The 15,638-nt window shown below is 41.6% G+C and overlaps 1 protein-coding gene across 1 annotated transcript in view; it reads left to right on the forward strand.

Annotated features, from left to right (window-relative positions):
• The first annotated feature begins 279 nt into the window (after window positions 1–279).
• Window positions 280–15,638, forward strand: part of pak5 (p21 protein (Cdc42/Rac)-activated kinase 5) — a 39,919-nt gene continuing 24,560 nt past the window's right edge. Inside the window, 2 exon segments of the mRNA XM_051071968.1 lie at window positions 280–886; window positions 6,967–7,190. Coding sequence (XP_050927925.1) covers window positions 832–886; window positions 6,967–7,190 — 279 coding nt within the window. The 5' untranslated portion in view covers window positions 280–831.

Consider the following 15,638-nt stretch of genomic DNA (forward strand, 5'->3'; position numbering starts at 1 on the left):
CGGGGCCTGTCTGTGGCTGCCACCGCTAAATGTCCCCTTAGCATCGGCAAATGGCCAGACTCTGTCACAGCCGCTGACTGGACCAGCTGTTTCTTTCTCTTTCTTCCATCTTATCTCTTCCGTCACACTATCTGTCTTCCTCTGTGTGAGTTGCCTTGTGAAAGAGGGCGCCTGGTGGTGCAGCTCCTGACACTGAAGTTGATATCCACACATGCTGGCATCAGTGGAAGACATTTTTCTGTGCATGTGTTTGACAGGGAAAGCAGGACACAAACACCGTACAGTGGATTGTGAGAACACAGAGGACACTTACTCTCTCTTGTTTTTGTGGTTCTGTTGACAGACCGACAAGTGGGAGGAGGACAGTGAAGGTCAGAGGGTGCTCAGTTTGGGACGCGGCCGGTCAGACCCAGTTAGACAAACAATGAAAGTGAAATGGGATGGGTCTGGGCTTAAACTGTCTGGCCGTGACTTGGCCCGAGCTGCTGGCGTAGGCACTTTTTCGTGCCCTGTGCATCTCACATTGGGAGTTATCAGAGCGTGCAGGCAGGGAGAGTCATAGCAGCAGCAGGCTAGCAGTAGTAGTAGCAGCTCGCTGGGGGCTGCAGGGGGTCCTGGATCTGACCTGATTTGTCAATTCGATGACTTCACTGAAGTGTCGCTCCTCTAGGGAATTTTTGGCTCATAATTCAGCAATCATGGTTCAAGCGGGGGATTCGCTGTTTGATGTTTTGTTGAAAGAACATTGAGGTGCATAATGGATATATGGGGAGTGCAATTTGACATCAAAGCACATCTGAGTAGGCTCTGATTGTCCTGGACTGTCTCTTCATGGCTTATCCGGAGCACTTTGATTGGTTGAAAGAGACCATCAGTTTGTTTCCAGGTAAGAGCAGTGGTTTAATGAGTTTGCGTGTGGGTCGATATAAAAATTTAAAGAAATAGTGTGCAGATGATAAAAAGCTTCATCTTCAGCTGAAGTTGTTTACTGCTCTACAAATACATCTACATGGTAATGGAAGGGGAAATGCATGTCTGTGTTAACAGTTTCTGAGCCAATTAAATCATCTGTAGGAGCAAGGTCTGGAGAGAACAAGTGAATGCAAATGGTACAGAAGTGAACAGCAGACAGCAGGGCAGGGCAGGACAAAAGAGACGAGGGATAACAGTACGAAGACACTAATGATGAGGACGCAGAAACAAATTTGCTCTCACTTTGTGCAGTTTCTGTCATTTAAACCCAGTAAAGCTGTACTGGGAAAATGATAATACCTTGAGCAAAAATGTACCATCAGGTTTTGTTCTTCAGCACTGAAACATTTGACCTTTTAATTAAATTAGGAATTCCTCCTCTTCCCTGTAGTGCCAAGTGAAGACGAGAACATTACCCCTCCTTCGACTTGTTTATCAGGAGGAATTTGTGTCCTTTTCATGTTGCATTTTAAATTATGTATGAAATGTATTTGCATATTTGTGCATGAGTGAATGCTTTGCATCTCAATACCAAATTATGCTTCTAAATTACAATCTAAAGGATACAAAATTAATGTGGTGTTTTGAAAACACATGAATACACCATGCTGCCGCAGAACGCTAACATTCGCTCAGCATCCAAAAATAGACACAGTATACATACAACACAAACACCAACACACACACATGCACAGATTCCCTGTTTTGCTGTAGCATGGGTGCAGGTTTCAGTGAAAGTGTGTGTCTGTTGAGGTGTTGTTGTACAAAAGGGGAAATGCCTGTGGAGGCTCAGATGGTGACAGATGGTTTGGAGACAAATCAGCCTGGGAGTCAGGATCTCTGCCCTGGGACTAGTCGCCCCTTTAAGTATATTTGTGTGTTTGTGTTGATATACATGCATATGTGTGTATATGTACAGGTTAGCCTCCAATATGCACACATATATTTGCATATATCCCTGCATGGCTTAGCATCTTTCTGTTTTGCGTGTACAGGATGTTTATGTATATGCACATTAGGTAATGCCTCTCACAACACCACACTGAATATGACAGGAACATCAAAATATATTGCTCTCACATGTTCAAAGGGCACATATTCATGTGACAGAACAATCTACATTTTTAGTTACTCAAGCTCCACTCAGTTCAAGAGCCCTTAGAGCTGTGGTTTATGAGGGAATACATACAGTACACTCACAGACTCACACACACAGTCATAGCTCACCCCAGTCTTACACATGTACTGTAGAATAATGGAGTTTCATAATCTCTGCCATATATTACCAGGTGCAATTTCTCATCAGAGTGACATTGTTACTCTTTGGCAGAATAACCTTGCAGGCATTAGTCTGAAACTTCACAAAGTGCTTTACAATCTGCCCATAAATTACAGCTCAAGAGGTGCTTATGTGGCAGCCAAGAGAAGTTGTGCAGTAAGTAGTTCCTCTGGCCTCTGCATGAAGGCAATTCCCAGAGGCCTCTACACTTAAAGTACATCTCAGTCTAAACCTGTTTTCGACTGTTGTTAGAGGGCAGCTGCTAAAAGCTCTGCAGGAGTAAGTTTGGACTCTGTGAGTGCATAAACATGCAGCTCCATCTGCTGTTTTAACATGCATTCAGTGCTGTGTTTATGTGTGAGCGCATGTGTTGTTGTGTCTCTTAGCAGTTGAGCTTGGCCTAGACGACTTAAGCCCTACTAGCCTTTAATAATCTCATTCCCAAGATGTACCTATCTAGGTCAGGGGCTTCCATCTTCTCTATGGCTGCTTACAGACTGCAGAGTGGGAAACATTGGGTTCCAAAAATATTTTGTCCATTGTGAAATTAATAGTAATAAAAGACATAGCACTTACATCAAGCTTAACCCATTTGACTGTTCAGTCAACCCTGCCTCACTCTTCAACCCTGCTTCAAGCTTTTCACAAGAGCAGGCTTCTCATTTTTAGCAGACAACTGTGGATTTTGTTGGCTGAAATGATGACTATTACTAAAGCTAGTTAGCTAGTGTCTGTGATTTGATTGACAACTCTGTGCCTAAAATGTGTAGTTAAAATGTCACTCTGATATAGCCCTTGGATTGTTTGGATGCATATTATAGAAGATGATACTCTACATGCTTTAATGCATACTTATGGGATGAGTTTGGCTAAAGAAACACAGACAAGAAATGAGAGTTGTTGGTATGTAAATGTCTAAATAAAGAGCAGGACAGAGCTCTTAATGTTACTCTAATCTCTGACTTGGCTCCTACAGAACAGATGTTCCAGTCCTGAGCAGGTATTTTTCTGTGACCTCACAAAATAATGTAGTAGCCTAGTGACATGCCCCAAATGCCTTTGGTAGCAGCACTAACATTGTTACTGTAGGTATAGTAAGCTAGTTACCTGGACATGCTGATGATTGCAGCTGAAATGACACTAGACAAACATATGAATCAGTTTCTTACACTTTTCTCTTGTGTTGTAAATGCCAGCCTGGTTTGGGTGCACCTACAGTACAAACTCCCCCAAACTTACTTAAGCTTACTCATGCTCATAGACAGTTTTTAGACCCAGTCTGATGATCACTTCCACTACACTTGAGATCTGGTTCATAGTTGGATCCAACATTATGGGATGTGTTTTTGTTTTTGTTTGTATATTGCTCTAAGGTAACAAGGGCTTCAGCTACTGCATGTGTCAGTTGATGAGTCAGTGCAAGGCTGCGATCAAGCCCTATTTAGTCACTGTGTGTTTCACTGCAGTGACTGCTGAATGCAACTTTATAGTTGATATTTACAGAATATTTAAGCATTGCCTTCTGTCAGACTCTTCCTCTCAGAGGAGCTATTGTTCAGCCTTTTCCTTGATGTTGTCTTGGAGTTATTATGAGAATTTCATTTCTAATCAGCATAACATCCACATGTTAGTGTTTCATTTTGGAGAAGCCATTTTATTTACATGCTCTAAAAATAGTAGCAAGGTCAGTAACCTTGGGTCAATTTGTGAAGGTTTAAGTGGACAACTGCCAAAATTGGAAAGGGTTGCTGATGTGTCCACATTGCATAAGAGATTTGTTGCTCAGCATAAAATGGAAATAATGAGGGCCATGGACTGTAAGGCATTTGTTTTTGCTGGTTTTCTAAGGGGATACCTGTGGAGAGTATTTAAGTCACGTGATTTTATGAATCAGACAATGTGATGGGCCTGGGAGGAAGACAAAGATTAATCACATGTCTCTTCCAACCTTTTTCACGGTTGATGTAATACATAATTGAATCATTGCAGTGTAAACATAGAGGGCAGAGTTGTGTAAACATGCCTTTGGGAAGAGGTTTCTATCTATGACTTAACACCTTTTTAAACCAGTATTGAGCTTTCTAAAGGCAGCTGCGTTCCGCATAATAATCTGTTGTGCTATGATTGTGCTGCACTGTATGCATCACAAAAGCCTTAAGCCTTCTCAGCTTGCTTCCATCCTCTCTCTGCCGCTCTTAACATTTTTGGCTCTTTCTTCTTGTTTCCTCTATCTGTTCCTTTCTAGATCTCCCCTTAATCTCCCCACCATGCTCCCTTACTGCTCTCATCGTTGTTCCCCCCATCCCCCCCCCCCCGCCTTCCTCCCATCAATCTATCTCTTCATCTTTCCTGTTTGAGGTCACTAATTTGGTCTGTCTGGCTCTCCTGCCGGGCAGCAAAGGAAATGATTGAGAATGATTTCCATAATTACATTTTTTGCCTTCTCTGTTTAAAGTTACATTTAGAAATAAAGTCTTCAGTGACTTCTGTCTTTACATCTACTCAGGAGATACTGCCAAGTCAAAAGAGTTAGTCATTTTCACAACTAAGACTGATTTAGCGCACTGCTATGCAGACTTAATTAATACTTTTTAGCAACTAACCGGAATGTTTGTCTGATCTTATTCAGCAGCTGACTCTCCACTTGAAGTGGTGTACAGTCCTAAAAGCACAGGAGCCAAAGTGTAAGGAATGGATTAAACAGTATGCTCAACTGCTATTCTGTAAGCTGCATACAGTAGCAGGCTAACTATCTTGATACCCACAGTAGTTACTTAGAATTATTTTTAAAGGCAGAGATTAGCTAACTAGATTATTTCTGAGGTTACACTTTGTTAGAGAACTACCTGTTAAGGACTGGATCATCTACTCTGTGTGAGTCAAGGTGCAAAGTTGATAAAGCTGATAAAATTTGCTAGCAACAACAACAGTTTTCATTCTGACAGAAAGCTTGACAGCAACAGTAGATAAGGAGAACGGGGTGTAGTCAACCATCAGTTACACAGAGAACTGTTGGACATGACAGCTGCTGCAAATTATACATACTTTCATATTAACTTGAGACCTCAAGTGGTTTTGCTGAGACCCTCCAATGTGTTTGCTTAAGTGGAGGTTTCTTGCTTGTTTTGTGCATAACACATATGTATAATGCATGTGTCTAAATGCAGGAATGAGTGGCCTGTATGGACTGGCACAGCAAACATTATCTGTGCAAAAGCTATAACAGAGGGGGGAGAGAGAAAATAGGAAAGGGGGCGAAGAAGGATGACTTTGTTTTTCTCTGAGGACAATGCCTCCTAGAAAGGAGTGACACAATAGATTCCATTCACAGCGACACCAACAACAGCATGACATTTTGTTCCTATGACTGGACATCATGCATCCACCCAAACCACTAATACCATGATGGGATTTCCACACAGTTCCTCTTGGTGTTGTAGTACAAGCAGGCAGGAGCAGTGCAGCAGCCATTCACAATGTGTCTCTGAGAGTAGGTGCATACTGTAAACCACCATCAAACCTTACATAAAGTACCCACAATCCTAACTTGGCATACTTTCTTCTTTTTCTTTTTGCTTCAGTGCACCAGCTAGTTTTTTTCCCTGATGTTTATATTATATAACCAAAGTGGACACTTGGTTTTTCTTGCATGTTTGGACTTTTTTTGCTTGTTCTTTCCTTGTTTGTATCCTGCAGCATTATAAGACTGAGTTTAGCATGCTACAGAGCGGCAAAGAACATAACAGCACAGCACGATATAAAACATCACCATCATCATTCAGTATAAAACTGACACTTACAGCCAGTCTGATCAGTCTGACTGATCTGGGATGCTTTAACCGTGCAGCTTGCAGGCATGGTGAGCAAGGCCTAATTAATTGCTGTGCTGACTTTATAATAACCAGAATGATTATTAGCTCAGTTTTATTATTGCCTGACTTTATATTTACTGTTTCATGAGAGTGCCAATACCTTTGTAGATTCCTTACCATGTGGTATACCACAGTGTGCTATCTGCAAGGCTCAATATTGCATTGAAAGGCAAGTTAGAGATGGTTGGTTAGATATTTAAAGATCCTGAGGCATAGTTTTTGCTGCACACTAACTCTCTACACTCTCTACATTTTTCTCACTTTTATGAGATAAACAAGTTTTATAGAGCTTTTTAAGGTTTGCTCATAAAGTTGAGCAGGAGGCAACAAACTTTTTTAATGGCATATTTACCAACTTCATCAGCTGCATTCACTATAAAAAACTGTTTCACCTGGATTCACATGATTATTAATAACTGAACGGCATCTTTAAAGACCCTTGAACAGTACATACTATTTACATGTCAAAGCTTTGATCCATATTTGCTTGTGCCTTGTTGTGTGCAACAAATGAAATATAATGCATGTCTGATATTGTATGAAAAGTGCTCAGTTGATAATGCTGTGATTCAAACTAGGTTAATAACACACTTGTCTGCATCCACTCAGCCTGATGTGGTGTCACACCTCCCGTGTACAGTTAAATATAACATACCACACATATATAATATACATGGAAGGTCATGGTGCTAAACAGGCTGGGAAGCACAGATTGAGAAAAAAAAAAAGCCAAAACAAGGGGAATAACTTGCACTGCCCTTCAAAACAAGTGTAGCAGTGCAGTAATGAGTGCCATCTCTCTATGTAAGTGTTAGTCTACAGCTCTCTTCTCTGGTTTGCCAGGTTTGCCAGGGTTTTCCAGCATGTTTGGGAAAAAGAAGAAACGGCTGGAGATCTCAGCTCCGTCTAACTTTGAGCACCGGGTCCACACGGGCTTCGACCCGCGGGAGCAGAAGTTCACCGGGCTGCCGCAGCAATGGCAGAGCCTCCTGGCGGACACTGCCAACCGCCCCAAGCCCATGGTGGACCCCTCCTACATCACCCCCATCCAGCTGGCACCAATGAAGGTAGAGTGTGAATGGACAGAGGGCATCAGGCCTGAGCACTGGGGACAAATCAGTAACGTTTTCTGCTGTATTGCTTGCCCCATTTTTGTTTCTGCATTTTTGTAACTCTTTTGTTCTTCATTCTTCTGTTTCTCCCCCACTCTCAGCCACATCTATCCGCTCTCTGTGTATTTGTATGAATTTATATTTGAACAATCCTCATGTCTTTACTCCACTGTGCCAAACCTATTCCTTTTACTTGTCTTTGCATTCTCACTTTGTCTTCACTTCTTCACTTCACTGTCTCTGTCTCTCACCACTCCATCCTCTACTTGTTACACTCTGTTGTCTTTCCTCAAAGGCAAAATAGATAATTCTCCAGTGCCATCTGGCCACTTCACACTATTCATATTTCCATTTCATATATGAGATTATAGTTATATCATTGTGAATGATATTGCTTTAAACCTGCATTAAGCAGTTTTTTGATATTAAAGAAAGATTTAATGACTCCCTCATAGTCCCAGACTTAGCATGTTTTTACCATTTAAGAATAACAGTCTTCCTTTTACAAATAAAGAGTTGAATTTGCAATAAAATTGCCCTTTCTCAATTCAGTACACTCAGGGGTTCATGACTCTAACTACTGTTACATTAGTTTAGCATTTTATATTTCAGTGGTTTCATAACAAAAGTAAAGTAGTACCACCCACGATGTCTCACTAGGAGACGTCTTTATTGTTTCCTGCATGTGGCCCTGTTCCATTCACTCTGTGCCAAGCCACCTAGTGTTGATGTCTTTAATGTAACTGACTCAAGACAGTCTTTGGACTGTTGTCCACTGTTCAGCAAAGGTCACAGCGTCTCACTTTAACAGCCAACTCAGCTCTCTGTTGCTCAAGACCTGAGGTTAACAAAAAGGTCACAAAGTAGAAATTTAAGCAGGTGAAGAGTGAGGTATTTGTGTCAGAGGCATACATTTACTGTAACATGCCTGGTCAGCCTGTAATGCATGTTGTGTCCTATCCTATTGACCATCAAAGAAAGACAACAGACCCAAAAAACTATGAAAAATGTAGAGTTAAGAACAAAACATAGGCCAGATATGCTAACATATTTATCACAAGAACTCCATGAACCCATAGATGTTCTGCCCCTGCTGGTCAAAAATTGCTTAATGGAGCTTTAAAGACAGTACCTTATTAAACTTTCCCATTAAATAATGCCATATTCATCAGAAACCCTAATGCAAACTGGTGTTCCTTTTCATTTTCCTGTGTAATTTCTCCTCCTTATGTCCCCTGTGACTGTGATTGTGTGTCTCCTCTTGTCTCTGAACCTTCTGAGTGTCTCCTCTGATGTGTTGTTGTTCATTGGTTCTTCTTAACATATCTCACTGACGTATATGATCAACTGAAAAAGGGCTATAGGTAATAATAGTCATTTCTAAACTGGAAGATTAATATTTCTGTGCACCTTTCTCTGGGTTGTTGCAGAACATATGATTATTTTGTATTGTTATGGCCTTTTCTTGCATACTGGAGATTGTGTTAGGCCTCATGGGTCTTCACAGGGTCACTGCTTAGACTGTGGCATATTTTTTTTGTCTCCTCCATTGTACTGTCTGTGGTCCCATCTTACTGCTTGCGTGACCCATATTCAAATCTTTCAGTGGACCAGTGCCCTTCAGCTTTGAATCTAGTCCCCTTTGTCTTGTGTGTGTTACAACACCTGCGTACCCCATCTCTGTTGACCTTGATAATATGTGAAGAACACTCGCCCCATAAATGTGTTTTTCCATCTCATATTGAAAATTGATATATAACACTGCAGCACTTGGGTGCATTTAAATACATCTTAAACAATGACACAAAATGCACTATTGTGAGCATTAATCACCAGGCTAACATATATATTCGTCCTTGAGGAACCACTTACAGGTCTTGCTGACAGGAAAATACGTGCTCAGACATCCGCAAAAGTCCTGTAACAGAGAACAGCAATATGCCACAGGAGATATCTCTGAAGAGGGGGAAACAAGAAAATAATTCTCTTGCTCTCTTCACAGATATCTCCCAAGAAAGTCCGGTCATCCGAAACGCCGTTGCCCAAAGTATGACTTCCTCTTCCCTTCTGTTTTTAACCCCCTTCTTTATTTTTTTTTCCCCGTTGGTCGCTTTCACACAACTCACAACTCCGCTGTTTTGCTTCCACATCTTTCCTCCACTGCCTGCTGCCATGCATTCAGGTGGAGGTGGTGTGTCAGCAGGAACAGGGAGAAAGACTTGAGAATGACTCCACACATGACATAACTACATTGCTCTGCCAAGTCTTTTCTTAGACTTCATCTCCACTCTCCTTTTGTTTCATTCGCATGAGCCTCCCCAGAAAAGATCAGATTTAAACTGTAGCAGCATGTTCCCTTGTTTCTCCCTTTTGCTATGGAGCGCCATTGATAATGATGATGATGATAATGATGATGGTGATGATGATGGGTGCTGAGATGTGAAATGCATGTTGCCATGACAACTGATTCTGCTCTGCTATAGGCCACCAGAAAATAGGTCACAAAGGGTTTGCACGTGTTTGAAGAACCCTTTCTACTATCCACCTCTTGAGCCAAACCGGCCTACAGCCTGGCCGAGACGAACTACCTCCTCCTCCTCTCTTCTCCTCTCCTCTCCCTTCTACTCCTCTGCTCTGCTCTCCTCTCTATTGTCATCTAACCTAATAAAAGGCTATAAGTCAAGGGAATGAATCAAACATGAATGAGTCGAAAGGATGTGATATATTCTGGATGGATGGGAAGCAAGTGTTTTGCAAATGTTTTATAGAGCAGGTTTGAAATTTACAACCCTTAAATCTGTTCGTGGATGTGTGTTTACTGATGCCTAAACTACAGAAAAAGCACAAAACAAGTATCTCAAGTGTGCACAGGCATAGTTTCAAGTGTGAAACAAGCTTTGAGAGTGAAATTCAGATTTTTTGCATGTTCATCTTCTCAGTTTTCTCCAGCTGTTATGGCGATGAGTACTTGAGAGAGTTAGATGGTGCTTGCCAACAGTTTTTAATTAAAAGGCTCAAACAGGACATGCCTATATCTGTCGTATCTTTTTATAGCTCAATATTTAAAGAACTAATAATCGTGGAGGTGGACAGTAAAATATTTGTCATGCTTCTCAGTCACCAAAGTCATTGCATTGCCAAATTTCAGGAGTCAGTTCGTAATAGACAAGGATATTTCAAAAGGATATTTTTAAAACTTAGAGATACTCCGTAAAAATTTACAACTGTAGTTACTACTGGGATGGGGATGGTGCGTTTGTAAAATAAGTAACCAGCACATGCAATGTCGAAATCACCCAGTCATCCCTAGAGGAAAAAATCCCATCTGAATGAGGCTCTAGTCAGAGTGTTTTTAGAGAAATAAAAAAGCTGAGAAACCACTGTGGGAAGTAGTTTGATGTTACTTAGAAGTTGGGGTCACCTCACTCCTACATCAAATCCAAACGATCCTGCTCTGCTCTCATTGTCAGCATGAGAAAGACTAAAAACGAACAAAATTTGCGTGTAAGTCGTGTGTGAGTGTGCTAGTTTGAAAAAGCAAATGAAGGAAGCCCTGTGGTTTGTTCAAATGTTGTGACAGTGGTTACACAACTCAGGTCTTGCTTTCTGTCAAAACCTGTTCTGCACTTACAAACCTGTCTTTGCACACTAAACGAAAAATTACTTTCATATAACCACTCAGATTTTTTTGGTATTTAGTTGCTCCTTTGTGCTTTTTAATGGCATTTTGTCAATCAAATGAGAGAATATGTGAATGCATATGCCTGTGTATGTGTGTGTGTATGTGTGTGTGTGTGTGTGTGTGTGTGGCGTGTGCTTGCATGACCCTGACTACCAAGGTGGGCTGGGTTATTTATAGTGTCTCACCCATGGCCTGATATCCTTCTCCCCTGGTTGCCCTGACACTTGATTGACGCAAGGCTTCCTCTGCTTGGCAGACTCCCCCAGCTCTGTGTACTAAGTGTGTGTGTGTGTGTGTGTGTTTCGCGTACATGTGTGTTTATGCACACACCAGGTGAGCATGGATGAAGTGGTTTCCAGTCTGTCAGACCTCCAAACAGTACAGAGGGACAGAGTACAGTAAAAGGTCAACATGGTGTGTGTGCGTTTGCCTGTCTTTTGTGTGCGTGTGTACACTTTGAGCAGTTAGAGAGGTCGGCATGGTCATCATGCTGAAATAACTACTACCTTTACCCTCTGGCTTGTGCGCTCATTGTTTATTCACAAGGCTTGTAGCCTTGTTGTCAGACTGCTCATCTCAGCTGAGCACTAGTATTGCTTTAAGCTTTGGCTCTCATCTCTATTCTCCCCCCTCCCCCTTCATCAGCCCTCAGCACGCATGCTAATCCAAAAGTTTAAGGTAACACCATGCCCTAACAGCATTTCCATGTTTTAAACATTGTGCTCTTAAAGCTCCTGCATTCTGACAATTTTGAGTGTGTGTGTTTTGGCGCATGAGTAACTGCAATAATACTATGTCTGCGCAAAACATCTTCATTTTTATGTCTCATTTCTCAGTGTGATGTTGACGTACATGGTTCAGATGTGTACTTGTGTGTGGGTGGGTGTGGGTGAGTGGGCGTGCGTGTGACGCAGGGTTACGTGTGTTAATGTGTTGCATTGATTAGCACTAGCAGGGGCATCACCGCGGCTATTATTAATGGCAGTTTCATGTTGCACCTTGACTTTGACACCCTCAAATTGCCGACTCCTGTGGAGCTGAGGAGGTAATTTACCATGATGGTGTGAGTGTGTGTGTGTGTGTGTGTTTGTAGATACATATGTGTATGCGCAGTATGTGTTGGCATGCATGTGTTTGTCTGTGTGAGTGCTCGGGCCTGTTAGTGCTATCTCCTTGTTCCTATTTGCTCATGTTTCCTCAGCCATGGGCCAATATTAGATGTCTGGATTCTTGTAAATGAGAAACTGAATAACCTGTGTAGAAAAGGTGAAACATGTAAATGCAAAGAGGTTTAGTGTGAGCAGATTCTTCTTGCACTACTTATGTTTCTTGAATTTCCTGCCTCAATTTTGCTACCTTTTTTTTTTTTTTTTTTGCTTTTCCTCTGCTTGTGTCATTTGCATTACTTTGCATTTGGGCTTTTAGAAGGTGCAGAGACACTTACAATGTGTCCAACAAAAGAGCAAGATTTATTTCCTACATAACCAACACTGCAATCAATTAGCAGTGTTTAGAGAATGGGTCAAAGCCATAATAACCTGACAGTATAACTGTGACAAAATAATGTAGCAGGAGGATGTGCCTGGAGTGAATTAACAACACAGCTGTTATAATGGGATTCTATTAAATAGCAGCAGTAAAGTTTATATCCTTTACACAAGGTCAGGACAATGGTAGACAATGCCAGATTTTGCCAACTCAGACAAAGAGACAGCAATATACCAAGTAAAGATGCATATAGTACATGTTGGTGTCAGTGTGTTGCAAAGAGCTAAATGAGAAATGTTATTTAATTTCCACCTTTCCTCCAATGAATGTTTTTATTTGAAACCAATTTAAATAATATATTTATCAAACCTTCCTCCAGGCTTGGACATCAGCATCGGTAAGCCAGTTAGAAAAAAAAAAAAAGAAAAGCTTATTCCTCTTAGTGCTATACTAGCTGTAGAAAAGGAATAATAAGTGAATAACATATACGCGCATCATGATCTAAGGTGAATATTTCTCCTTAATGCTCTCCCCCTTCTTTAAACAACATGTTCCCCACATGAATGAAGCCCAGATACACCCTTGTATCTCCTGATATCAGAATTCCTCTTACTACTCTCACTGCCTTTGACAGCAAATACTACAGAGCACTAACTGACTTATTTTCTAAAAATAAAACCTAAGGTAGTTCATTTTCAGCTTGAATTATCAGTGTATGACTTCACAATGATATCAGCTTCAGTCTCACCGTGTGGGTGGGAAGTTAATGTGAGAATAGTTTAGTGGCGCGAGTAGATCCACAGGTTTTCCACAAATTAATCAGATAAGAGCAGTGATGAATGGAGTCATTTAAAGGCACACAGGCGGTTTGGAACGAGTGAGTGAGCTTCATTTCTGCTGTAAGTGTGGTTATTAATACAGGTGAATAAAAGCTGTCTGTCCATATGTAACATTTTAAACTGTTTCTTACTTAAGTGAAGGTCAGAGAAGATGGCATCATGAAGGGTCATGTTGGTACTAATGAACAAACTGGTATTTAAGAGATGGTGTTGTTTAGTCTGTCTGCTGCTGAGGCTGCAGGAAGGGAACCATGTGGCAAGTGAGAGTACGACATGTTGGGTGTGAACATCACTGGTTTCCATTAGAACTAACGTTTACGCATGTGCTTTGATCCTGTGCTGAGGGAGACCCATGCATATGAATCAGATATTTGCATAATGATGTTATTCGTGATAAAGACTTAGAGGTTAAATCCAACTTTGGATAGACTCATTTTCAGATATAGTTGTCCTTGATGAGCAGTGTATTCCAGGAGTTATTATGCAACGAGGACACACTATACATTTTGATGTGCCTTAGCTCTTTGAGCACCGTCTTCTCTTCCTCTTCTCCTGTTTGTGATTTCTAACATTTCCCAAAATGGCTGCTGACAGCCTCCAGAGTCCAAGCCTAAACTTCTTGCATTGAGCTGTGGGTTTCATGTGCTGTAGGTAGTGTAGGTGGAGAGAGCTCTGGTGATATTTTAGGTAGCTGAACATCTCTCTGCTGTCAAACCCATTATAGCTGCACTGAAAATATCTCAACCTTACATCACATTGGAGAAAGAAATAATGCAAATAATGCAACAAGAATGCACCCAAAACTGTAAGCTAGAGGATGTTAGTGTTTTGCTTAATTTGGTCACGTCTTAACTTAAATTCATCAGTGAAAGTCATATTTCAGCATCTTAAATGACACTGAATTGGACATGTTGGACATGGTCAGACATAGTTGACACAAAGGAATTGACTGGCACAGTAACAATAACAGCACGTGACAATGGGCATGACAGGCAGGGTGATAACTGGCACAGCACTACTGTAAATGTTAGTGGGTCAGTCCCCACAACCCCCCACCAGCAGGTGACAGAGGAGGAAACTCGATCATCGGGGCTCTCATATGGGTGGTCGCTGTGGGTGTAGAACACCAGACTTGCAGTCGATCCAGCCTGGATACAGCTGCAGCCGGGCAGGGCTGCTCAACTATGGCGGGGGGGCGTGCAGCGGCAGAGATCGGGGCCGGAGCGAACAGGGGGACCGAGGGGCTGAGAGAGCCGGGGAAGCTGAGGCAGCTGAGGCCGGAGCAGAGGCAGGTGGTGAGAGCGGTGAAGACTGAGGGGGCGGTGGTGTTAAAACCCCAGGCACAGACGATTCATAAACAGTTACAGGTGGGGTGTTCGACTGTTTCTGTTTCTTGTCAGCCAAGACTGCATGCTGGTATGCTGGCTATGCAGATTTGTCTGTGCAACAGGTCTCAGCTCTCACTGCCAGCAGTTCCCAGCACTAAATGAAAACATATTAGACCAAACACTGATGGTGCAGGTAAGATTGTAACTGCTCCATTCAGCATTTATTCTCTTGTTTTGTGCTGACACTACTGAGTTCAGGTGTTAAAAGGGTCACATATTTGACTGTTTTTAAAACCTGTGTCTATTTTTGTTACATTTTTAACACTTAACTGTGACATTCCATGAATTATAACTGCACAGGGAGCAGGCTGTATTCTCATGTTTCTTCAGAGAGGGCAGGTTTGTGCTCTAAGCACTGCGTGGCAGAGTTATTTTTGTAGCTTTGCTGGGTTTGCTGTATGTATACATATGGAAATGGAGCTTAGGGAGATAGTGTTTCTGATTTAACAGGGTCACCCAGTCCTTGCTTCAGGGGCAGAAATGCAAACTTGTGTCTTTATTGAAAAGGGAAGTGGGCTTCTATGGTTCTGACATGTGCATGCAGAGAGTTGCAAATTTGAGAAGGCGTTTTATTGCAGTGTGTATTAATGATATTGGGTGATCTCCAAGGCAGTGGACTGTCCAGACTGAGAGTGAATGAGGTCTAGACAAGTGTTTAAATGTGGAGCAGGTCCAAAATTTCTAACATGTCCCTTCATTAAAAATTGTCTTTTCTTTTTTTTTTGGATGAAAGCTTCATAAGACATATAAGACAGTTATCTGATAATGTTTTTGCAACAAGTGCCTCCTTCATCAGATATAGCTGCACACACACACAAACAGACACACACAGTATTTCTTTCCTCAAAATCTGCCAGAATGCATTTGTGCTTTAGCTTGTCATGCACAATGACTGTGGCATTCATTCAACTTCTTAATGGACAGCAAAGAAAGTTGGACGCTGTGATCAATATGTGTTTAATTTCACGTTTAATTTGAATTCAACTCAGTATGTATTCCATTCCAT

This window comes from Lates calcarifer, linkage group LG7_1 (genome assembly GCF_001640805.2).
Source record: "Lates calcarifer isolate ASB-BC8 linkage group LG7_1, TLL_Latcal_v3, whole genome shotgun sequence".
Taxonomy (NCBI): Eukaryota; Metazoa; Chordata; class Actinopteri; family Centropomidae; genus Lates; species Lates calcarifer.